The following is a 25651-nucleotide window of genomic DNA, read 5'->3' as shown; positions in this document are numbered from 1 at the left end:
GATTTGGTTAACTTTCTCCCTTCGGCAAGCTCCTTTTGAGACACTGCAAGCCGAAAGCAGAACAGCAGCATGTGGACAGCTACCCCCCAAATCTTAAATAAGCATCTGCATTGCCCAAAACAAATCTGGAAATTGAACTCTAGTGAATTTTATGCATTTGGATTCTGGCTGCACATTCTGTAAAAGGTTGTTTTTTTAGTAAACCCAGAGCATCCATTTAAGAAGCCTGGCTATTTCTACAATTCCTTACTTCCAGCCGTTCAGTTTGGCCACCTGTGTTGCTTCCAGTTCCAGAAACGGCTGCCAGCGTTATCTCAAAACCTTATGTATTTTGCTAGCAGTTTCAAAGCAGACATTCAGAGATTATTTTTTTTGGGGGGGGAATTAATGACTAATAATTTGCATTTTTGCAAAACTACTGCTCCTTGGGTTAAGGAAGCGAAAGAAGTTATGCTAAACTGGAATAAGAGACTATACATTCCTAAACTGGTAAAAATGTGAATTCCTATTGGCGGCTTTCACTGTTGGGTTGATGACAAGCCTTCGCCGTTGGTGTCCGACTTCAAGAACGTCCCACTTCCTTCATCTTTTGGCTGTCTGGAACCATGCTAGGCTATGTGGCAGGTGTCTGATTCCCTAATCATAATTTTTGACACTAAACGGAATTTGCCCATTGCTGTCTCTAGAAGATGGCTCAGGCTCCCTTATGCTAGCAGTTCATATTCGCCACCAACACTGCAGTGTGTGTGTGTGTGTATCTGTGCAAAGAATGGCTATCAAAGAAAATGAATAAAATCCATATTGAGATAATTTTTTAGAAAATGATTGAAGTTTTAACCCAAGAAAGGACTCTTACGAGTTTCTTATAGCTTAGAATAAGAACGTGTCAATCACGATTTAGCTTCTGGAATTGGAATCTCTTTGAAATGCAGCTGTTTCTTCTTTAATTGTGGCAGCAGACTCGGAAGAAAAGAAAGGTCCAGCCTTCAAGATGAGTCAGGAATACAAAATAGCTCCGGATTAGTTGGGGAGTTCAAAGGTCCCTAATTACACTAAGGAGTTCCCAGACACAGAGAAAACATTAAACAGGTCACCTACCAAATGGGAAACAGACTTTTGTCTTCCACCCCAACCCCCCCCTTCCTTTTTTTGTTTTGTGAAAGAAATTATCTTGAAAAGATAGGTTTCTAGACAGAATCAAAAGCAGCGCTGGGATATCCAGCTGATCTCCTTGGAATGCACACAGGGGTGCTGCTTTTGTCCTGCGACGGGAGGAGAGTTTACCGCAGAGAGCAATGGACTTTCCCCTCCCAACAGGCGTCTCAGTCTGCTTGGCGCCGACCGGCGGGGAGTCTCCTTCTTCCTCCTGCGCACCCCTGATTTCTCCTCCCGGGGAATCAGCTGCTCATTCCCAGACTTCTTTCGGCTCTGCATTACTTCGGCCAATCGCTTTCGAAGCCAGTGTGGCAACGCCGAGGAAGGGCGTCGGAGCCAAGAGACGGGGAAGATTTGTAGCTTGGCGGCCGGGCACCTGCTCGGCTTGCAGAAGGTCTCAGGTTCGGTCTCTGGGTATGGCTGGGAGAGAAGCATGCCTTGCATCCGGGATAGCCACTGCCAGCCAGCGCAGGCAATATTGCGCTAGGTGGACGAAGGGTTTGACTCAGTAGAAGGCAGCTTCTGGTGTTCCTATGGCAGCACCTGGAACAGAATGATACATCGGCCACCTGCAGTGGCCCAGTCCAGGAGCCATTTAGCAACTGATCTGTACCATGCCTCGGAAGTCAAACAGCTTTTGAGGTGCATTTTTCTCCCCCCCCCCCGACTTTGCAGCCACCTCATTGGTCCTTAGTTTTTGAACATTGAACGGCCTTCCGGAATGGAATACATTCGAAAACTTGGGTCCACTGTATGTGGAGAAAGTGGGTCAGGTTTTTCTCCCTCTCGTAACACTAGGGACATCCGATGGAGTTGAATGATGGATGATTCGGGACAGATACCAGAAAGTCCTTCTTCACAGAACTCTCTCCCCCAGAAGGCAGTGAGGCCAGGCTCTTCTGTCCTCATGTGCGTACACAGTGTTATACACACATATTCTAACTACCAAGAAGCAAACTAATATCTGCATACAGGTGGTATCTCCTAGATGGTATCTTTGAGAAACAGGGGGTTTTAATTTCAGCACACCCTGGCTGTCCTTTCAGAAGTTTTGCCAGGCAGTCTTTTTTTGGCCGAGCATCATGGCTTGCGCTAATCAATCTCCTCTTTATGATGCTGAACCAGCCGTCAGATTGGTATCTCAACCTGAGCAGTTTTTCAAATTATAGTTTTTGAAACTTCTCCCCATACACAATCACTGATCTTATTTATCACACAGCAACACAGTTAAACAAAAGTCAGGCCATTGTGCCTGGTGATGAAAGGTGCTGTTTGTCTCTCCTTTTGTGCTACTCTCCAGGGTCCCAAAGTTCCCCCCCCCCACCTTTCACAATTTTGCCCATTTATCCCTACAGCCTGCTGAAACCGTTTCCTGTATTCCTGAAGATACCAGTGAATATTTTTTTAAAATGCAGAATTAGCATGCAGCTTTTGTGACTTCTCTGTTCCACTAAATTTGGAATAGTTTGTTCTTCTGCTTGCTGGGTTTACAGTCATACCTCAGGTTATAGACGTTTCAGGTTGCGTTTTTTTTGGGTTGCGGACTGCTGAAACCCGGAAGTACAGAAACGGGTTACTTCCGGGTATCGGCGGTCGCACATGCGCAGAAGTGCTAAATTGTGCTTTGCGGGTGCGCAGACACGCCGAATCACAACCTGCATCCCGCATGGATCATGTTCGCAACCCGAGCTTCCACTGTATATGGAAAAGGAGCTTGGAAGCTGTTAAAGGTGGTCAGAATGTTTTGCAGCAGAATCTGACAATCTACAGCCTTTTAAATGGGGGAGCGGGGGCAAATATTTCTCATTATGTTATGCATTTTGTGTTTTTATGCTGTAAGCCGCACTGTGACCTTTGGAAAAGGATTTCACCCCTTGTCAACTTGCACCGGCTAATGTAATAGGCTTGTAGTGTTACCTTTAGGCTTGCAGATTTAAAGATCCATTTCAAGAAGCACGAATTGAGTCGTGAATCAAATACTTTGCTCTGCCTTTCCCAATGGATGAACAGCCCTGGAAGGAAGGCCAGCTCTAGAATTCCAGTGGTACAGTTGCTCAGTGGTGAGTGAAAGGCACTCTGCACATGCACGGAGTTACTTTAAAAACAGTATTACTTCATACAGGTTTCTTTACAAATGGGCTTGGCCAAAGAGGAGAGATGGTTGTGCTCAACAGGAGGTGAAAAAGGCTATAACACTAAGGTCCACAGCACCTGCAAGGGCCTGCCCCCCCTAATAAAGATCCCACTCCATAGCATTCCTATATCTAGATTTCTACAAAGGCAGGAGGACCAGTTGCAGACCATTGAGGATGTGTTGGTGGTGAAAGAAAGCCTACAATGTCACTGGCTACAGCTAGCTACGGAAGGGGTGTGTGGGCTCACAAAACAATAAACAACATTTAAGCAAAATAAAGATGTTTGTTGTTTCCCCCCCCCAAACACGGTCTTAAATAATGAACAGATCAGTTAAAACATTTCAGTACTTTTTTCCCATTTCAAGTACAAAATTGAGGGGAAATTAGAAAAGTAAAGTTCTATACACTACAGGTGCCGGGGCTTTGGAATTCCAGATGTAGTAATCTGAAGAAAGCAATTCTCGAGCTGAAATTAAAATAAACACACACAGACACACACGGAGAGAGAGAGAGAGAGAGAGAGAGAGAGAGAGAGAGAGAAATAAGCTACTATACAGTATCTCAAAACACACAAAAGCACAAATGATTAAAATACATTTGAGATTGTAATTTCATAATTTAAAAAAACATGTTTTTACTAGACATAATAAATAAATCATATAGTTGAAAGCTACATTTTGGAGCATTTTGGCAGCAATATGCTGATGGCACACAGCTCTATTTCTCCTTTACGATAATGATAAATTCTGCAGAAGGTAATTTTGAAATGGAGGCTCCAGGGCAAGTTCACCTATTTACACCTTGCTAAAGGTGTCCTTCTGTTTTAACGTAAAGGAGGTGAGGCAGTGGAAGCGCTGGACCGGTGTCTTGCCTCGGTAATGGACTGGATGAGAGCCAACAAACTGAAGCTCAATCCAGGTAAGACTGCGGCTCTGTTGGTGGGCAGTTCCCTAGACCAGATGGGTGGCAGGTGCCCAATTCGAAGTGCTGGCTCTGTCCTATAAAGCCTTAAATGGCTCAGGACCACAATACCTAAAGACTGCCTCTCCCTATATGAACTGACCCAGACCCTGCAATCAACATCTGAGGCCCTTCTTTGTGTGGCCCCTCCTCAAGAGGTCCGGAGGGTGGAAACACAAGAACAGGGCCTTCTCTGCAGTGGCTCTCTGCTTGTGAAATGCTCTCCCCAGGGAGGTTCGCCGGGCACCTTCATTATATATCTTTGAGTGATGGGCAAAAACACTCCTTTTCTTCCTGGCTTTTGGCTAATTAAATCTATGGCCCTTTAAACTGTGTGTGTGTTATTGTTTCTGTTGCATTTTTGTGTTTTTATATGGCAAACTGCACTGTGATCATCGCATGACGGGTGGTGTAGAAATTTAATTAATAACAATAATGATAAATTCTGCAGAAGGTAATTTTGAAATGGAGGCCCCAAGGCAAGTTCACCTATTTACAGCTTGCTAAAGGTGTCCTTCTGTTTTAATGTAAAACCAGCGGCAGATGTGACCCTGCTCACCTGTACTGATCTTTGGTTTTCCTGAGGAAAAGACCTGGATGGAATGCTGGTCTGTGTAACATCCGGTCAGTGTGAAATCCAGGATTCTAAAATAAAGCTAAGCGCAACCAAGCAGAAAACAGTAAGATGTACAGATCCTCATTTCTGTTCAAACACCTCCCTGTCCCCATAGACCTACCTAGAATATACAGTATTTTTCCATCTATATGACGCCCCCATGTATAAGACCCCTCTATTTTTGGGGACTCAATTTTAAGAAAATGAGGGGAGATGGCCCAAAGTTGTTGAGCTTCTCCCCTCCACGCAGCTGCGGGCAGGAAACACTCCCTAGATCGTTTTCTGCATGCAGCGGCATCAGGGAAAGTTGCGCTCCCAACCGGCTGGCTGGCACGCTGCTTCTCCCCCCCTCCCATGCCACTATCCGTTTATTGGACGACCCTAGTTTTTTGACATGATTTTTGAGTCAAAAAACCTCGTCTAATACACGGGAAAATATGGTGTATCTAATCTTTGCACAAGGAGGTTACTTCCTCCAGCTAGTGAAGGCTCTCACACCCCTTGAACTTTTTGGTATTCCTGCACATAAGTGAGTAGAACTGGATGACAGGAACAGAAAATGCCCATGTCCCTCTTGTTTCCTAACATCCACCCATATCCAGGTTGAAGGCCCTTACAAAGTTTCTTGATGAAAACAGTGCCCAAGTCCATCCATTTTTTTGGGGGGGGGGCGACGACGACACACAACTGCACAATTAAGACCCAGCTTCTCTTGAAGCTGACGACTTACTTTGATGTAGGTGGTGTTTCCAGTACACACAGGGTCATTCTGCTGCTCCTGATTCAAGGCGCCAAAAGCGACAGTCCCAGAAAGGGATATTTCCAATGACTTGGGGAATTTTTGTCCTTTAAAAGAAAAAGGAAGGTTTCAGAGTTGTAATAATAGCAATAGCATTTATGTAAGACTTCTAAGGGACGCGGGTGGCGCTGTGGGTTAAACCGATCAGAAGGTTGACGGTTCGAATCCCTGCAACAGGGTGAGCTCCTGTTGCTCGGTCCCTGCTCCTGCCAACCTAGCAGTTCGAAAGCACGTCAAAGTGCAAGTAGATAAATAGGTACCGCTCCGGTGGGAAGGTAAATGGCGTTTCCGTGCGCTGCTCTGGTTCGCCATAAGCGGCTTAGTCATGCTGGCCACGTGACCCAGAAGCTGTACGCCGGCTCCCTTGGCCAATAAAGCGAGATGAGCGCCGCAACCCCAGAGTCGGTCATGACTGGACTTAATGGTCAGGGGTCCCTTTCCCTTTACGACTTCTAAGAAGGGGGGGGGTGTGAAGCCCAAGATTTGGAGCCCATGAGAACCAGCTCCTAAAGGGACCACTCGTAACTTGAGAGAACTGTTGGGGCAGCCCCGTCTGGGGTACTTTAAGTCCTGAGCGAAGTCTGAAAGAAGCCCGGCCCATCGATCTTTAAATCAGTCACCCTCCCCACTTCCTGTCTGGTTTAAACACATGGATCTGGCCACACCTGCACCTCTGCTTTGGACCTAAACCCAGTTTACAGGCAAATACTGCCCCAATGCTGTGAAGAAGAAGAAGAAGAAGAAGAAGAAGAAGAAGAAGAAGAAGAAGAAGAAGAAGAAGAAGAAGAAGAAATTTTAGGAGTAACTGTTAGTGGTTCCCCATGGCTTGAATGCACAGCTCATAACCAGCAGGAGCTCTGTGGAACTCCCTTCCAGTTGAGGTCAAACGGAACCCACTCCCTGTTTATTTATTTTATTTCGTAAAATTTATACACTGCTTGATTGTAAAAAAGAACCACACACACACAACCTCAAAGCGGCTTCAAAAAGAGAAAACAATAAAACCAAGAAAAAGGTGCAGCCATACTTTAAAACGTACAAAAATTAAAATACTGAAACAGATTAAAATTTCCTCAACTTTCCAAGCTTGTTTCTAATAATGTTTTTAGCAGGTGCTGAAAAGAGCATGGGGAAGGTCTCACCAGGCAGGGAGTTCCAAAGTTTAGGCACCGCAGCACTAAATGACCAAGTTCTTACAAATGCGGCACCTTCAAAACTTACTTAAAAAAAAAAAAGAATTTGCAGGCATTTTAACTGAATTCTGATTTTAACACATTTTTGTCTTATTGTATTGGATCACCAGCACGCTACTCCGAGACAACTGTGTGTAAGTGGTATACAAATTGTTGAAATAAATACATAGCATCATTTAGAACTGACACCTCACATTGGAATATTCCAGGTGCTTCACATTGTTAAGGTTTATTTCAGTCCCCCTTACAGCAAGCTTCATAATGTAGGTCAGTATTTTTTATCCCCATACTGCAGATGGAGGCAAGAAGGACTGAGGCGGATAGAATTGTTTGTGGTTTGCCTGAAGGCAACCTAGGAAGGGGCTGCAGGGCAAAGAGGGAATTCGACAACCAAGAGGAAAATATCCTCAGGTGCCATTTAAGATTTTCCGAGGCTGAGCCAAGGTTTTAAATTTTGGCTAACCCAATTATCAGAATAAGCAGTTCCAAGAATTAAGTGTCCCGTATCTGACAAATGCAGCTTGGGAACTTGTTCACAAAGTGAGACACCAGAGACGCTAATAAAGCACAATCCAGCTCTTTTTGTGGGAATCAGAGTAAATGGGAACCACAATAGGCCTGTGAAATAAATCAGACCGAGTGCTGAGAATTATTTGCTCAAGTCTATTCAAGGAGTCGCTGGCTGCACATGACATCATGGGCTGTCCTCAAGAGTTCGCTAGATGACATCGCGGGAGACTGCTGCCTCAGGAGAGCGAGGAAAATTCTTAGGGACGACTCACACCCTGGCCAGCACTTCTTTAATCTCCTACCTTTGGGCAGGAGATACAGAAGTATAGTCAGCCGCACCAACAGGTTAAAGAACAGTTTTTATCCGTGGGCTGTTGGGCTGCTGAATGGAAAAAAATAGTGGTGTAATTGACTTCCGACAAGCACACAGAGCGCGAACAAGACTGAGTGTATATGTGGTGGGGAGGGGGGCTCGTTTAATTTCACTGCACACAGGTGGTGTAGTGACAATAAAGGTTTGTTATTATTGTTATTATTTTCATCATACCTCGGGTTACAGACGCTTCAGGTTGTGTTTTTTTGGGTTACAGACCGCCAAAACCCGAATGGTACCAGAATGGGTTACTTCCAGGTTTAAGCAGTTGTGCATGCGCAGAAGCGCTAAATCACTCTTTGTGCATGCGCAGAAGTGCCGAATCGCAACCTGCGCATGCGCAGACGCTGTGAGTTTTTGCCTGAGATGAGAGCATGCCTGGCCTGAGTTCAGAGCTCACACTCTTGGCCACCAACTCTATGCTAGAGAAGTAAAAGAAGTCCTGGTTGGCAAAGCCCACCGGGAGGGAAAAGGCTTTAATGAGGACTTGGCTGATCTTCCCATGGACCAAGAGTGGATGGAGCAGCCAGCAATGTGGCTGTGATGCCTTTTCAAACAAGTTCAGTAAGTAGCCATCCTTCAGTAGGAAAGGGGGGGGGGGATAGGTTTTATCTTACCTATGACCCAAACCAGCAAGCTTTTCTCTTTCGCCACCTCCAGCTGGCCGTAGCTAACTTTGTATTCCAGGTGTGTAATGGGTCCCCTGTCGCCAACAGAAGAACAAACCCCGTTACAGCAACCTGGGGCTTACCTGGAACCCCTTCATTAAATAACCGGTAACAATACACAGTTTTTGTACAAGGTGAATTTGGTGCAAATTAAACATTTGCACCAGGAGACGATGTAAGCAGTAGCCTTCGTCACTCCTCTGTTATAAATTGTTCCAGCTGTAGGGCGAGTGGAGACACCTCTCCCATTTCCATCATATTGGTAAAAGGTGAACTGCTGGTCCAGTCCTTACTCATTGCCCATTGTGATGAGCAGCACTGAGCAACATCTGGAAGGTCAGTGGTTTCCCAACATTGGGCTAGATATGATCTGTCCTATGCTCTATTTCGGGACGCGGGTGGCGCTGTGGGTTAAACCACAGAGCCTAGGACTTGCTGATCAGAGGGCCGGTGGTTCGAATCCCCGCGATGGGGTGAGCTCCCGTTGCTCGGTCCCTGCTCCTGCCAACCTAGCAGTTCGAAAGCATGTCAAAGTGCAAGTAGATAAATAGGTACCGCTCCGGGAGGAAGGTAAATGGCGTTTCTGTGAGCTGCTCTGGTTCGCCAGAAGCGGCTTAGTCATGCTGGCCACATGACCCGGAAGCTGTACGCTGGCTCCCTTGGCCAATAAAGCGAGATGAGTGCCGCAACCCCAGAGTCGGTTATGACTGGAGCTATGTTGGTTCTTGAAAATCCCACTCCCAGAAAAGAGGGGACAATTGCATGATTCTCACCTGTTGAGAAAGGGAATACGGGCTTCACAGTACTCAAAAGTGTTTTTCACACTTTCATGAAGCTTCAGGTGAACGGTGAACTTCCACTGTGACTCTTCCTCTTTTAGCTGATAAAACCCCAAAATTGGTGGAACAGGCACCTGAGCGAGAGGAGGGAGAGTTGAATTCCTTATATTCACATTTTAAAACCATTCTTACACGTTTTATCAATTGATGGTTGTAGGCTTTTTTTATGGTTGCGGGTTTTCAAGTTGCCCAGAGGCCTCTTTGGAGGCATGATAGAGTGCAAATTCTAGAATAAAGTAAAATAAATAAAATTAAAATGGGTTGACAGCTTCCAGATGTCAGATATAAACTCTCCGATTGCTAAACAGTAAGATAATTAGGCAGAAAGTGCTTAATTCTGATGGAAAACAGGAATTAACAACTCATTTGCAAGCTAGATTCTCTAAACCACCGATCAGCAGGGTGCTGGAAAAATTTCTAGGATGGAGGCCAAAAACTTGCCCAATGCCACACTCAAAGCATGTAATGAGATGGAGGGCCATTGCTAACTTGCAGATTCCTTTCCGAGAGACAGAGATGAGAAGAGACCAGGCTTTGTTATGAGAGACCATGTTATTATACAGGAAGGTGTGATTGTAACTTTGCCTTCCATAGATGTAAATCTCTGTACGTGCGGCTGCATTTAAAAACAGTCCGGAAACCACAGTTGGTCCGGGAAAGGGGCGCAAGATTATTAACTGGGACTGATAATTTGATGATATTGCACCTGTGCTGTGTCTGTCTGACAGCGCTCAGCTTAAAAGTGTTGCTTTTAACCCTTAAACTTCACATTACGTGGTGCCATGCTGTAAATAAATGAACCAGACCAAGACGGGCACATATGATAAGTATCTTTCAATGGATAACTGATCAGGCAGGCAGGCAGGTCTCTTGCTTCTGCAGCCTTTATAAATCTGGTAGGTGCGCCAGCCCAGATTCTTTCCTGCTCATAGAATCTTAGACTTGCAAAGGATCCCAAGGGTCACCCAGTTCACCCCTTGTAATGTAGAAATTACAGCTAAAGCATCCATGACAGATGGCCACCATCCTCCCTCTCCCCCCCCCCGCCCCCGCTTTCCTTCTCCAGATCAGGTCCCGATCACCACCACTTCATCACCAGTGGTGCCAGCTGCTCCTTATCCTCACTGCTGTTGCTGCTCACTTGGTCATCCTCACCAGGCCAGAGGGTGGGAGAAGAGCGAGGAGGAGGGCCAGGGGATCTTGGCGCCTCTTGCTGGGGACCGACTCTGGCAAGTGCCTGACCCCCGCTGCCAGATTAATATTGCAAATCGTGCAGCCTTACCTGGGAAGTATAAAAGCACAGGTCGAAGGGGTCTGCAGGAGGTATTAAAGGGAATTTGTAAGGCCCGCTGAAGGCAGAGTCGTCCATTACGTCAACGCTGCTGGAAGTCAGAACGGCGGAGTCGAGGGACGTAACGCAAGGGTGGGCCAAAATATCCTGGAGAGGAGAGCCATTGGCAGGGAGGTTCAAGCTGATGGTCACGTTGGGAGCCGTGCCTTCGATGTCGCACTTCAAAGACAAAAAAAAAGAAGAAGTCTTCAAAGCACCCCTAGTTATCCATGAAAATGGAACAGACCTCCTTAGAGAACGGCCCACTTCACAACCTCCTAGAAGGGCTTCCCTTTAAATAGTTAATAGCTATAATAGCGGGGACGCAGGTGGCACTGTGGGTTAAACCACAGAGCCTAGGACTTGCCGATCAGAAGGTCGGCGGTTCGAATCCCCACGACGGGGCGAGCTCCCATTGCTCGGTCCCTGCTCCTGCCAAACTAGCAGTTCGAAAGCACGTCAAAGTGCAAATAGATAAATAGGTACTGCTCCGGCGGAAAGGTAAATGGCGTTTCCGTGTGCTGCTCTGGTTTGCCAGAAGCGGCTTAGTCATGCTGGCCACATGACCCGGAAGCTGTACGCCGGCTCCCTCGGCCAATAAAGCGAGATGAGCGCCGCAACCCCAGAGTCGGTCACGACTGGACCTAATGGTAGGGGTCCCTTTACCCTTTAAGAGGAACCTCCGACCTTCCAGATGTTGCTGACTTTAACTAGAATTGTATTATCACTTTCATTACTATTCTTACTATTGTAATTTATTACAAGTACAACCTGCAATGTCTGAACTGAGACAGTGTCTCTCAGCTCGCAGGGCTATTATGAGGATGAATAATGCAAGCGCCGCAGGATGAAATCTAAACACTGAAAAATGATATCGAAATTAGCAGTGGCATCTTTTAACTCTTTATTCAGCTAGCAAAACTAGGAGGGAGGTATGCAAGAGCATATCTGTAAAGCGAGATTTTCAGTTTGGTATAGCTCACAAATCTAAAAAAAGAAGCATTTCCTTTGCGGCATGCTGAAGCATTAAAAATATTAGGTTCAGCTTCCCCATATGCCAAGATAAAAATGAGCTGAATTTTTGCTTTTCCAGGGGCATTCATGTGTCAAATAGGTTAGAGAGATTTGCGCCAGAAAGTGTCTCACCTTGCAAGTTACAGTTCCATAAACCTGCCACATGTCTGACACATCCCTTTTGTCATACTGCACAGACTTGACTTTTTCAGTAATGCAGACATTAACTTGAGGCTTTCCCTTGTACGTGCTGGTTCTCCAAGCTGGTGGTTTCTGAGGATGGCTACTTGGAGTAACGTGATTGTTTTCCAATGACGAGCCGTTCAAGTTCATATCCAGCGGGGTGCCAAGAGGACAGCTCTGCATAAGCAAGCCTGGGAGCTGGCCAATTTTGGAAGTCCTCTCTGCTTTGCTCTTCTGGCTGGAGTTCATGAAAGCCAGCAGCCCCGACAAGACCGCAAAAGCCTGAGAGACCCCACTGATGCTGATGAGAGGTGGGCGCGGTGCCAAGGGCTGCTCCACCAATGGGAGGCCGACGTAAACCAACCCGCTCTTTTGGAAGGCCACCACAGGCCAAAGTTCGCCGCTTTCGGTCTGAAGGGCATAGACCGAAGTCTTGTTGATTCGGGAGCAGCCATCCCTACGCTCTATGAAGCTCTGGTCTTCATCGGCCAGCCTCAGTTCGAAAAGCAGCGCTTTAAGGAAAGGGCCGTCTTCAGGCACGGCCACATAACTTGCTCCGTTGAGGCATATTGCTCGCTTTTCAACCGTGGGGTAACGCCTGCAATGTGGAAGCACACAGGTTGCAGGAAAGTTAACATTACGTTGCTTGAGACATTCAGCCCAAACACTGAGGCCCAGCTCCGAGGGCCTTCTGGCAGTTCCCTCACTGTGAAAAGTGAAGTTACAGGGAACCAGGCAGAGGGCCTTCTCAGTGGTGGCACCCTCCCTGTGGAATGCCCTCCCATCAGATGTCAAGGAAATAAACAACTATACGACTTTTAGAAGACACCTGAAGGCAGCCCTGTATATGGAAGTTTTTAATGTTTGATGATTTATTGTGTTTCTTTATCTGCTGAAAGCCAGCCAGAGTGGCTGAGGCAACCCAGTCAGATGGGTGGGGTACAAATAATAAAATTGTTGTTGCAGGCTCCAAATTGGTCTGAGCTGCATGGCACCAAACTGACCCAACTCCTAAGGGTTTGGTTCACCAAGCTGTTTTTACAAGTCACAAGCGAGGTGGAGGCTCCATGAAGACACCTATCCGCACAATGGCTGTTTTGGCACAATCCTTTTCTGGGGAGAAATCACAGCATGAATCAGGCCATTGTACACAAAGGCCTTCATCTGAAGTTCCACTTCACACAAGATGTTATCTATACCCAGGGGAATGAGGCTTTGCAAGCACTCCAAGGCTTGAGTTGTGACCCAATGCTTTGGTAAACCTGGAGCCCTGCCTGTTTACAGTTCTATTACCAATAAAACAGACAATTCACTTGTTTCTGTGCTCATGTCCTTTTCCAGCCCCCTAAATTTGAGAAACCTTTACTGCTGTTTGTAGGTTCTGATTTGTCAACTGATTGTCAACTGCTTCTGTATCTTCCTTTATTAACTACAACTCCATAGTTAATTCTCCTCTTATTCAGAGGAGTAAAAGAAATATCAAACCCTTGTAATATCCACGGGAGAACAGAAAAACCTTTTTTTATATATTAAACAATTGGATTTAACTACTACGTTGTACAGTAATTATTTTTAAAAGACGCCACTGTCAGAAGCTCAATTTCCCCCCATCAAAATTAATTTAATTCCAAATATCAAGTTGACAGTGTCACTTTAAAGTACAGTAGGAATGAACAAAAGGGGATAATTGGCATTATGTGGAATCGGTGTTTGAACCTGGCATGGTGGAAGGTTTTTATTTGTTGTCTCTAATTCCCATTTTGGCTGAAGGATGGCTGAAGTATTCCTGAGTCTACAATGCAGACTACAATTACTGCTGAACCTCAACAATCACAAGCACAGTTTGTGTAGAGATTTTACAGAACTGGCACATGCTCTTTACGTTTCTCTTTTTAACTCTCCCAATGCTCATGCGAAAGTAACAGAGAAATGCGAGTGAAAGTGCGTGCAATGTTCACATGCTCATCACGACTTTGTATACTGGGATAGACCCTTCTTCTCCCCACATCCATAACATGGACACTCCAGGCAAACTCTTCCCCTCCTTTCTGAGGAAGCAAAATTAGGTACCTGCATGACGGCACATCCATGTGCCACATACAAATTTTATGCAATGTCACATGCACGGCGATTGGAGAGGCGCTCGCCACTCCTCCACCATGCAAAAGCATGCCTGAAACCCTAGACAGCTGCTGCCAAACAGTGTAGACAATATTGAGCTATGTGAACTAATGGTCTGACTCAGAATAAGGCATTTGTTCCTATGTAAATGCAGGACAGAAGGGACGTGGGTGGCGCTGTGGGTTAAACCACAGAGCCTAGGACTTGCCAATCAGAAGGTTGGTGGTTCAAATCCCCGTGACGGGGTGAGCTCCCATTGCTCAGTCCCTGCTCCTGCCAACCTAGCAGTTCGAAGGCACGTCAAAGTGCAAGTAGATAAATAGGTACCACTCCGGCGGGAAGGTAAACGGTGTTTCCGTGTGCTGCTCTGGTTCGCCAGAAGCGGCTTAGTCATGCTGGCCACATGACCCGGAAGCTGTACGCCGGCTCCCTCAGCCAATAAAGCGAGATGAGCGGCACAACCCCAGAGTCATCCGTGACTGGACCTAATGGTCAGGGGTCCCTTTACCCTTTACCTTTAAAAGCAGGACCCAGGGCAAGTAGCCCATCCAAGGTTGCCAAGAATTTGGTCCCCGTGGGGAAACAGGAGGAAAATGGTATAATATTGGAGGCAGAGTACACATTATGTTTAGGACACGATGTGGTTTCTGAGGTCTTTCTCTGCAATATGGAGGAACATGTAACCAACCTATGCATTGTTCGGAGTGTTGCTATTCCAAATAGCCACTCCAGAAAAACGGGGAAGGGGTCCATGATTCTGCTTGCAACTGAGTGTGTTCCACTGTTTTCTGCTAAGCTCCATGAGCGCCAATCTTTTTTTTCCAGCCATGAAGCTGGAGAGGAGGCAGAGCTCATAGTCAATTACACTGGCCTTTGGAGCAGCTGAGACACAAACGCACAGAGCAAGTTGCCACTAGGGTTTTGTGATTGCAGCCTTGAACTGGTGACAACCACATTCTCGGTCCTGTTCAGGAAGACAATGCTGTACTAGAGAAATAATGCTAAATAATTGCCTCCTGTGGGCCCCACCAATGTACCTCACCACCCAAAATGCAATGTTACTGTGCTGTGTATCCGTCACACAGAGGAGCCACTATCAATACAGTGCGCCCGCAACGTATGCACATTTAACTTACGCACATTCACCTTTACGTGCACATAATAAAAAGAGGGTGGATGTCCAGGAAAAAAAGTCTCTGGCAACCCTACCCACCATTGCACCCAATGTCTTTTGACTATATGCGATTTTGGCTTTAGGCGCAGTCCCCAGAATGCAACCTGTGCGTGGGTTTCAGGCTTACTGTATAGGAAGAATATAGGAAGCTGCCTTATTGCCCAGTATTGTCTTTCCCCAACACATTGACACTATAGAATTTTAACTGCCACAACTTTCGAAAAGGATCTTGGTAATTGTAGCTCGGGTCTGTTAAGAACGCTATCCCATGCAGACGCTCCAAACTACAATTGCCTGGGATCTTTGGGGAGAGGGAATGTAGTGTAAATACGCCCTTTGTTTTCAGATGCCTTGCCTCGCATGCTAGGAAACCAAAATCACAGTATGTCACAATGTCATTGGTGGGCTGGTTCCTCTAAGGGAGATCACCCTCAGTCTTTATCTCAAGCTGGCAATCCCAGGGGAAACTGGGCAGGAGAACGGCTACGCAGGAACAGCAACCACAGAAGTTGTGTTGCATCAGTTCAGACTATTCGCCCATCCAGCCCAATGCTGTCTACTCTGACTGGCAGCAGCTTTTCAAAGTTTCAGGCGGAGGAGGAGGGTCTTTCTCATCGAATCTGCCCAATCTATTTTGACTGCAGATGCCCACGGTGGAAACTTCTAAATGAAAAGCACGGCCTTCTGTCATCGAGATATATGACCCATCACTTAAAGAGATGCTCCTTACATGACGGTTCAACTCACAAGAGGCTGTTCTGGTTCACAATGGATGAAAGTGGGCAGGGAAACAGCCACTGGGTGGTGAAAGGAACATACTGACCAGCTCTTACGTAGGTTCACTACAGCATATTACCTGGAAAACAGCACGGTGCCACAGGACCCTTGTTCGTGGCCGACGAGCCAGAGTCCCCTCAAGGCCATTGCGGGTGGCTTAATGGATCGCAAAAGATCGCAAAGGATCACCACGTCTAGGAACGTCTTCTTGCAGGCATCATTCGGGTACCAAGGGAAATTTCGGATCCGGAACCGCCCAGCTCCTCAACCCGAGAGCCACTGCTAGCTTTTCCCCTGGATGAGCACCAGCTCCCTTGTTCCTCAACCAGAATTTGGCCCACAGGTTAGGGCACCCCTCTCACCGGCCGTGCCCCAACCCCAAATCTACTTAAAAAACAACAAAATCCCTCCGAAGTTTCGCTTCCCCGGGGTAGCAGGCCTTCAAAAAGTCGCAGGCGCCCCAAACAACGCCCTAGCTTTGCAAATCAACGCTCCAAAAGCGGAGACCCCCTACCCGTTCCAGGCTGAGGACCCCCAACCCCACTATCCCCTTGCAATGGGGAGCATGCACCCTAAGTGCACCCTTGCAAACAGGGAAAAAAAGCAGACACAAGGAACCAGATCTCTCTCTCCCTTTTTCTGTCCCAGAAGCTCTTGCACAAACCAGACTCTCTTGCAGTGCAGAGAGTAGGGGGTCGGGACACCCCTTCCCCTATTCAGAGCTCCCCTTTTTAGAGGGTCTTCCGACCCCTGCAGCAGATTCCTTCCCCCCCCCCAGCCCTGCCTTAAACTCCCCAACAGTCTTTCAATATATATATATGGAATATAAATATATATATATTCTCACCGTCCTACCCTTGTTACCAGAAGGAGACCCTCCCTCCCCACTTCGCTCCGTGGGACACCCCACTTTTCAGAAGCCCCCCACTGACGCTGCTGACAGGCCTGCGCCCCTCCCCTCGCCCCTCTCCTCAGGAGCGGCCTCCGCCTCCTCAGCCCCCTCAGGCCGCCTTCCTCCGCCGGGCCTTCCCGCTTCCTCCGAGGCGCGGCTTTGGGGCCTAGCCGGCGGCGGCGGCGGCGGCGACAGCGCCGGCAGCAGCAGCAGCAGCTGACTGGGGCGCCTCTGCCTGGGCGGAGCCGCCTCGCAGGCCCCGAGGAGCCGGGGAAGCGCCCAGCCGCGGCCTGCTGAGGGACGGTTTCCGGCGGAGGAGGAGCAGGAGCGGGAGGAGGAGGAGGAGAGCTCGGGACTCGGCCGCCGCCGCCGAGAGAGGCCATGGAGGAGGCCTGGTCCGGGCGGCGGGTGGCGGGCCTGCGGGGGCGGCTGAGGGACGGCGACGGAGCAGGGACCGGTGTCATGGCGGCCGTCACGCCCGAGCTCTTCGAGGTGAGGGGTTGGGGGGGGGGCGCCCCCCGGAGGTAAGGGGTGAGGTGGGAGGAGAGAGGGAGCTGTCACTGGGGCAAGATGGGGGAGCGAGAGAGAATGGGGTGTGTGGGGTGATGCCCGCTCCCCTCTCCTCATGGGGTGGGGAATGTCTCCCTCTCATGTGGGGGGATATGCCTCTCGTCATGGGGGTATCCCTCTTCTTATGTGGGGGGCACAACCTTTCCTCATGTGGGGTGGCACCCCCTCACCTCGTGGGGGGGATATCCATCTTCTCATGTGGGGTGGCACCCCCTATAATTGGGGGGATACCTCTCGTCATGTGGGGGGGATATCCATCTTCTCATGTGGGGTGGCACCTCCTATCATGTGGGGGGCATCCCTCTTCTCATGTGGGGGGCATCCCTCTTCTCATGTGGGGTGGCACCCCCTCTCCTCATGTGGGGGGGATATCCATCTTCTCAGTGGGGTGGCACACCCTATCATGGGGGGGGATACCTCCTCTTGTCATGTGGGGGGGATATCCCTCTTATGTGGGGTGGCACCCTATCTCCTCGTGTGGGGGGATATCCATCTTCTCATGTGGGGTGGCACCCCCTATAATGGGAGGATACCTCTCGTCATGTGGGGGGGATATCCATCTTCTCATGTGGGGTGGCACCCCCTCTCCTCGTGGGGGGGATATCCATCTTCTCAGTGGGGTGGCACACCATATAATGGGGGGATACCTCCTCTTGTCATGTGGGGGGATATCCCTCTTATGTGGGGTGGCACCCCATCTCCTCATGTGTGGGGGATATCCATCTTCTCATGTGGGGTGGCACCCCCTCTCCTTATTTGGGATGATACCATGTGGGGTGATACCCCCTCTCCTGCAGTGGGGCACCCCCTAGGGAGGGAGTGTTTTCTTTGAGGTGAGGAAATAGGCAGATTGTTTCTTTGGGGGGTGGGGTGGTCTTGTCCCTCCGGGAGTGAAGTATTGATTTAGTTACTGCATTTTCTATACTGCTTTTCGTTCACATGAATCCCGGAGCGGCTTACGGACAATGAGCGATAGCAGCGTGGAATGTCACAAACGCAGCATAAATCATATAGAATAGCTAACAAATCACCGGAGAAGCAGTCGCAACCTGCAAAAAACGCTGTTGACAAAGCAACAGCTAAGAAATAAACAAAACACCAGAATTAAAGCAAATGTCATATGATTAACAAATCATATGATCTGTCTATAATCTATTAACAAGCATTTATAATCTATACAATATTAACAACATAGCAAGAATAGCAAGCAAATAATAATAATAATAGTAGCAAGCAAAAAATAAGCAAAACCCTATTAAGTTCATACGTGGAGATGAGGGGAGAGGAAGATGGGTGGGCAAAGTCCCAGCCTCAGGCGGCAAAGGGGTGCAAATGGCATGCTCCTTTGTCTATAAACTTGCCTTTTTCTATGTCTGCTGAGGGAGGAAGAGGGTTTAGGTTGAGCTGATTTTGGGGAGGGGGGAGTGTCACTGAAGGGGAGAGGGAAGGAAAGGCAAGCGGTGGTGGAAGGGAGCTGTCAGTGGGGCAGCGAGGGTTTCCGGGGAGAGCAAAATGGGTGTGTGTTTTGCAGGGAAAGGTGGGGAGGGGCAGCTGTCAGCGATGTAGTGGGGTAACATCTTGTGTTTGTTAGGCCAGAAATAGGGAGGCATAAGATTGGTCTTAGAGGGGAAAGGATTTTTTTTGGGGGGGGGGGTAAAAGTGTCTAGTACCTGGACTTTCCCCTCACCCCTTACTTTGACAGCCACGTGAAATGGAGAAATGAACCCCCCTCCCTGAGATGAAGATGCAGCGACAGGCAAAAGATTCTCCTGCTGGGTTATTTGCTTGTCATGCAGCTGTTAGTGTTGTTATTATTAAGTAATAATAACAAATTGGGAAGCCTCATGTGTGGCACAGGGTGAATGAGATGGGGAGCAAGAGATTGTGAACGGTGGGTGGAAATTGGGGAGCCATTGTTTTGAAGGTGCAGTAGGGTGGGTGAGATGCTTCATTGGGTTGTGTCTGCGAAGATGATGAAGTTTAGCCAGAGAGACAAATTCAGAACAATAATAGTAGTAGTAGTAGGAATAATAATAATAATAATAATAATAATAATAATAATAATAATACAATAATAGGCAATCCCCCCCAGAACTGGTGGCATTGCTGCTGTTCCCCCCAAAATATTGTAGTAGAACTTCTAAGGTTATTTTTATTGGAGGGGAAAGGTTTTAAGAGTTTGTTTGGTAAATGATGTCTTAGCCCACTTTCCTCCAATATTGAGGTAATCAGGGCATTGAGCTATCCTTGGTCCAGTGCTGACGGGACTGAAAGGGCGGAAAGCAAGGAGGCCAGGGTCAGAAAGAACCAACAAATTCCAGTTTCATCTCCATCCTCTTCCCTGATGAGTTCCCCAAAGGCAGCAGACTAAGGAGGAGGAGGCTGACAGCCAGTGCTTGTAAGTAAGAAGGCCGGCAGGTGGGGGCTGGTGGGGCAGCTCCCCATCTGCCCTGTTGGAACAGCCTCCACTGCTCTGGCCTTGAGTATTCTTTGCAGCCCTAAGCTGCTGAAGAAGTCATGTACTGATTTGTATTAAGAGATGGTCTATGGTTGCCACTCTTTCTTTTCTTGGCATGTCTTCCCCTTGGGCCCATAACAGCTGCATTTCAGGCAGAAGTGCAGCCTGCATGGAGATGGGATTTCATTTGCTGCATTTCCTCCACTTCTGTAGCTGTTCAAGGACAGGAGCCCTGCTAGGAAAGAGACTGGCTAAAAGTGACCAGTCGCACCTTAGGCCGGACACGTTTCTTTGAAATATCCTGCAAACGGACGTTTGTGTGTGTGTGTTTATGTTTACAGGCTACAAGAAGCAGCTGCCATATTTTATTAATTTTTGTAAACATTTCTCCTCCACCTTTCAGCCCATGAAGTGGCCCCAATCATCTTCCACCTTAAAGATAATATATACGACAAAAGCAAGGCATGTTAAATAGCCTCACTTGGTCTGTTAAATTTATATCCCTGTGTTTCAGGTTGTACCAGAACCTGTGAGGTGGTTTTCATTGTGAACAAGTGTGAAGATGCACAGGGGTATTTTTTCTTTGGAACAACCCCCAATTCCAGAGCCTGACTGTAACTGTGTCTGTAACTTGGCCTAAGCACATGCAACCAAAAGAACCTTGAACTCATTCCTTGTTTTACCCTGCCTCCATTTCCTTCCACTTCCTCTGTAGTTTCCTCTGAATTGATTCCTGCGTAGCAGAGGGTTGGAATAGATGACCCTCGGGATCCCTTCCAACTCTACAATTCTATGATGCTGTGAACGCTGCAGTATTTATCTGTAAATGGGAGGCACGCTAAGGAAGCATAATCACCAGAAGTAGCAGCAGTGAAAGGAAGATTGCATTCATTGTGTGATGGTTCAAATGGCAGTTCAAATGCCTAGGGACTGGCCTGCCAGGCAGTTTGAGTAACCCAGACATAATGTAACACTCATCGTACTGTAACATGACCTATGTGATTAGTGGAAGAGAGGGGGAAACAGATGATTTCATCTGTGCAGTTCTATCAGCCATCCTTAAATACAAAGAGGTTTCCAGAGAATGTGAACCTTGGATCTCTAGGTCTGTGGTGCTCTGCATACTTAGCTGGAGAGTGTGTCTCCTGAATTCAGTTGGGCTTAATTTCTGAGTAATGGTTAGGGTTGCACTGTAAATGTACCACTGTGGTAGACAATATGCCACTTGCCAAAAGTTTTTAAGAATTTTTGGCATGATTACTGGCTTTACAGTTAAGTGTAGGCCGTACAGAGTCTTCCAGTTTTGCAGGCAGCCCCATTAGGTAGCAATGCAATATGTATTGTTATTAGATTACAGAAAAAGTGGGCAGTGTAGAATGTTCTCACAGTTGGCAGGTATACAGAAGAAATTGACCTTCCATTGGAATAAACATTCCTCCTCTGCATTATATCATAAATGTTCCAGGTAGTGTTCAGTTTGGGCAGCATATGCCCTAATGATTCATTTTGTGCTATGTTTCCATCCATTTCACGACCACAGTGGACCTTGCCCAGCACATTAACTATCATTTGGTGGCCTGCTTCCCACTTCATTGTGCTTCGTTGTACTTACCTGGGAATAAGTCCTGGGCACTCAGTAAGGTTTGGATGCTTCTGTAGAGGTAAAGGGACCCCTGACCATTAGGTCCAGTTGTGACCGACTCGGGTTGCGGCGCTCATCTCGCTTTATTGGCTGAGGGAGCCGGCGTACAGCTTCCGGGTCATGTGGCCAGCATGACTAAGCCGCTTCCGGCAAACCAGAGCAGCGCACGGAAATGCCGTTTACCTTCCTGCCGGAGCGGTTCCTATTTATCTACTTGCACTGGCATGCTTTTGAACTGCTAGGTTGGCAGGAGCAGGGACCGAGCAACGGGAGCTCACCCCGTCATGGGGATTCGAACTGCTGACCTTCTGATCAGCAAGTCCTAGGCTCTGTGGTTTAACCCACAGTGCCATCTGCATCCCTGGGTGCTTCTGAATGGGGACTTAATATTGTAAATGGGTATTTGGGTATTGCAGATGGGTTGCTGGCAACAGGATTTTTTTTAGCATGTTGGGTTTTCTTCAGAAAGGGTAAATCTGGCTTAATTTGGGGGTGGAGGGAAGTTCAGGCTGGCTTTTGATGCTAATAATGTTGTTTGGACACTGTGAGCTTGCACACTTGAGGAGCACCAATCTCACAATAAACCCAGGTCTGGAAGCAACCTTTTTGCTTTGTCCATTCACGTATGATTGTGGTGAATGTCTCCCAGGGTGGAATGCTATGCAAACAATAGAACACTGTGTTAAATCTGTTCAGATCCTAGAAGCAGTAGCCAGGGACCAGTGAAATCAGTAAATCCATAAAACTTAAACTGACGGATATAAAACATGCCAGATTGCCCCTAGGAAAACAAAAAAGCATTTGCCTGCTGCTGAAAATACATCAAAGTTGGCACCAGGCAAGTGTCTCTGGGGTGGGCATGCTATTGACAGAGCTTCACAGCCAAGAGCACCCTCTCCCCAGTCACCACCTGCCTAGCGTCACATAGCACAAGGACCAAGAGGAGGGTCTCAGAAGATGAACAAAGGCTCATGCTGAAATGGACTGACAGCTAGTGTCTGTTTAAGAGACCTGCTGAGCTACCTTCCCTAAAGCTGTTCCCAGTTAGCAGCGTGGCAGCTGCACTTTGTGTTAACTGAGGTTTCCAAGAAGTCTTCAGAGGCAGTTCCATATAAAAACACATTGCAGGAGTCCAGTCCATAGATTAGTAGAGTATTAATAATAATGATCAGACAATCTCTGTTGAGGAGGGAATTGCACATCACACTTGCGTGGTGAAAGATTCTACGGGGTACAGATGCCGCTCGGGGAATACACATTGTTCAATCAAGAGGCACGTTGCAACACTTTGCTTGTGGGCGTCTGGTTGGGAAACAGGATACAGGACTAGGTAGGCCTGTTGTCTGATCTAGCAGGTTATTTAAAACAGGGGTCCAGCAGGTACCTGAACTATAAACAGAAAATTTTGTAAATGTGATCAAAGAGCCTTGTGGCTCCTTAGAGACTAACATATTTATTATGATGTACAGTCATACCTTGAGTTGAACGTGCTTCAGGTTGAGCGTGTTTGAGTTGCACTCCGCGGCAACCTGGAAGTAACGGAGCGCGTTACTTCCGGGTTTTGCCGCTCGCGCATGTGCAGACGTGCAAAATGACGTCACGCTTGTGCGGAAGCAGCGAAACGCGACACGCGCAGACGCGCTGTCGTATCTTGCATTCCATTCAGGATGTGAATGGGGCTCTGGAACGGATCCCGTTCGCATCTCGAGGTACCACTGTAGTTTTTACGGTGCTACAAGACTCTCTGATTGTTTTTGCTGCAAGAGCCTAACATGGTTACACCTCTGGAAATGTTTGCAAACGTCCATACCAAATTTCACAGTGGTCTCATGATCTATATTGTCCCTTTGAATCAGATAAGAAATTCATAATGGGTTTCTGAACTTGTGATTTAAAACTGTGTGGTGAGCATGTCTACCATTTTTTTAAAAAAATCTCTATGCCGCATGGAACAATTGCATTACAAACAAATGTAGCAATGGAATGCTAAAAACACAAGTTAAACCAAAGGAGAGGCTTGGCTTTGCCACTAAACAGAACAAACTTGTGGTATAACTTCGGTGCACTGTAGGTGTGGAATAACTTGTCTATCTAGTCAGGTATTGTTTTTCAAGGTGCTAATGCTTGGCACTGATATTAAAAATGCCTGGAATAAAAAGCTGCTTGTGGCCTCTGAGCACTTTGAATTTGGAAAAAGATGGCTTATTGCTATTGCCCTCAATATCATGTTTTTAAAACCTCATATCACTTTCCAGCAATCTAGGTTTTTAAATTAGCTCAAAGACATAAGATTACATTTTCTTTGCTTTTTTCATTTTATTCCTTTTTTGAAAAAATATATTGCAATTAATTTTTTAAAAAACCCATAAGATCTATTCTTGATGAGCTTCTACAACTCTGTGTAGGACTGATCTGTAATTTATTTTAAGCTGTTTTTAATACTGACTTTTGAATTGCTGTAACCTGCCCTTGGACCTTGTGGTGAAGGGTGGATTAGAAGCCTATTATTATTATAATTGTTGTTATTGTTATGAATTTTGTAAATGTAAATACCCTCTAAAAGTAAACAGAGTGTGTTCCTGGTGTCATACAGAAGGGATACAGTCTTCCTATGAAGTCTACAATCCACATGAAGATAGGAGTGTGCTCAGGGTTTGGGACAGATAAATGAATAATGTGGGGTGGCAGGTGAGACTCACAGTCCTGCTACCTGAGATCTTTGTAAATGGAAATGGTGGTACTGAACCTGGCCCTTTGCGCATTCAGAGCGTGCTCCCCTACAACTGAGATACGGCCTCTCCACCCATAAGGAGCCGCATGGCAGAAAGGCACATGATTAGAGTGTGGGAAGTTGATAGCGGAGGCTGACGAACTTAAGGGAACAGCTTGCGACTTTCCTTGTCTAATCCAGCCTCTCTCTGAGCTGATGGATTGGAAGGTCCCTGTGTACAAATCGCTAGCGTCACCACTGAGTGAGCACACTCTTGAATGCATTGGGCCTAGATCCTGATTGGGCTTTGAAGTGAATGACAGGTCCTGGAGTGTAAAAGGCTGGGAGCCGCTGCTTATAGCGGGCCAGTTCTGCAAGCGCTGAACGAGGTGTTCACTATATTCAAAATGCCTAATTTTTAGATTACGTGCACAAATGTGTAAAGTGCCGCTGGCCCTATTATCTATGGTTTGTAAAGCATTCACTGCAGAAAAAGCTTTTAGCCGCTTTCACTCAGCGAGGTGTAAACAATATGTATCTTGCACTTCCTGCTGTGGCTTGCTGTAAAAAAGTGATTCTTTTCTTGTGTGGTTAGGAGCCCTTTGTGGCAGATGAGTACATTGAACGCCTGGCGTGGAGGACTCCTGGCGGAGGTTCCCGAAGTAACGTGGAAGCTTTTGATCCCAAAAGGTAAAATCCAGCCGCATAATCCAGCTGCACAATGAACACTTTTAACCATCCCTTAACAAAGAGCAAGCACTGTGCGAATCATATAAGTACCCAATAAACACCAGCTGTGAAAGCCGCTGGATCGCTGTGACACCCCCTCCTCCATGCCCCCCATGCAAGCTCCTTAGGTGGTTTTCATAATAGCGTGTTGAGGGTAGAAAGGGGGTTGAGGAAGTACAACGTAGAAAGAAAGAAGTAAACGGGAGAAAGGGAGAAGTTTTCTTCTGAAAGCCCATATTGGGGAAGGAACGGGTCTTACGTGGCTTATTGACATGGCCATATTGGCTTCTACAAGTAACATTAAGAGCATGGTTAAGGAACTTGAAGGATTAATCCCTAAACTGCTATACTTGACCAATTCTTGCAAGTTGCTAGTTTAGTATAGAATTCAATATGACATAATTGCTAGGTGTTGGTGCAATGGAGTGAATAGGGGTATTTTGATAAGGTTAAGTGCCATTTCACAACATTCTTTTAATCCATTTTAATAAGCAGATCGATTTTCTCATGGCTGTCTTATTTTCCCAAGTCCTCTAGAGTTTGTTTTTGCTGTTTTTAAGGTTGGCAGGGTAGCTTATTCAGGTGCATAGCTGGGCATAAAGGCTGCCAGGCTTTAATGGCTTTGGACCTTGAACCTAGTTCTTCACTAGGTCCAGAGGCCTTTCTAAATCCTTTTGAAATCCTTTAACTGGGACGTGGGACTCTGTGTGTCTTTTGACCAGTTTGGGATTTCTGTTTTATACAACTGTGCACCCACATGTTTGCATGAAAGGTCTTTGGGTGTCCCAAGGTTGATCCTGGTC

The 25651-nt window shown here is 47.0% G+C and overlaps 2 protein-coding genes across 2 annotated transcripts in view; one reads left to right on the top strand and one right to left on the bottom strand.

Annotated features, from left to right (window-relative positions):
* Positions 1–3621: 3621 nt before the first annotated feature.
* AP5M1 (adaptor related protein complex 5 subunit mu 1) lies at positions 3622–16790 on the bottom strand. Its single transcript, XM_083616590.1, has 8 exons — positions 15927–16790; positions 11725–12373; positions 10531–10758; positions 9183–9322; positions 8359–8444; positions 5597–5712; positions 4810–4906; positions 3622–3756 (listed from the first exon to the last, which is right to left on the bottom strand). Exons 1-8 carry the CDS (start codon positions 15992–15994, stop codon positions 3674–3676), a joined length of 1467 nt encoding a protein of 488 aa, XP_083472716.1. The 5' UTR covers positions 15995–16790; the 3' UTR covers positions 3622–3673.
* Positions 16791–17107: 317 nt separating this feature from the next.
* EXOC5 (exocyst complex component 5) overlaps positions 17108–25651 on the top strand; it is a 32386-nt gene continuing 23842 nt past the window's right edge. Inside the window, exons 1-2 of the mRNA XM_083613785.1 lie at positions 17108–17231; positions 24715–24809. Coding sequence (XP_083469911.1) covers positions 17121–17231; positions 24715–24809 — 206 coding nt within the window. The 5' untranslated portion in view covers positions 17108–17120. The remainder of the gene's footprint in view (positions 17232–24714; positions 24810–25651) is intronic.

The sequence above is a fragment of the Podarcis filfolensis genome (assembly GCF_964270895.1).
Source record: "Podarcis filfolensis genome assembly, chromosome: 1".
Lineage (NCBI taxonomy): Eukaryota > Metazoa > Chordata > Lepidosauria > Squamata > Lacertidae > Podarcis > Podarcis filfolensis.
The sequence above is the reverse complement of the archived record's forward strand: the minus strand, read 5'-3'. Positions and strand labels throughout refer to the sequence as shown.

Excerpts from the sequence above, each read along its gene's own strand:
- AP5M1 (XM_083616590.1), bottom strand. The coding sequence starts at position 15,994 with ATGGCCTTGAGGGGACTCTGGCTCGTCGGCCACGAACAAGGGTCCTGT. Across the intron at positions 9,323-10,530 it reads TGTGCTTTTATACTTCCCAG|GTGCCTGTTCCACCAATTTT; the intron begins GTAAGGCTGCAC and ends CCTCTCGCTCAG. Across the intron at positions 5,713-8,358 it reads CTTGCTGGTTTGGGTCATAG|GACAAAAATTCCCCAAGTCA; the intron begins GTAAGATAAAAC and ends TTTCTTTTAAAG.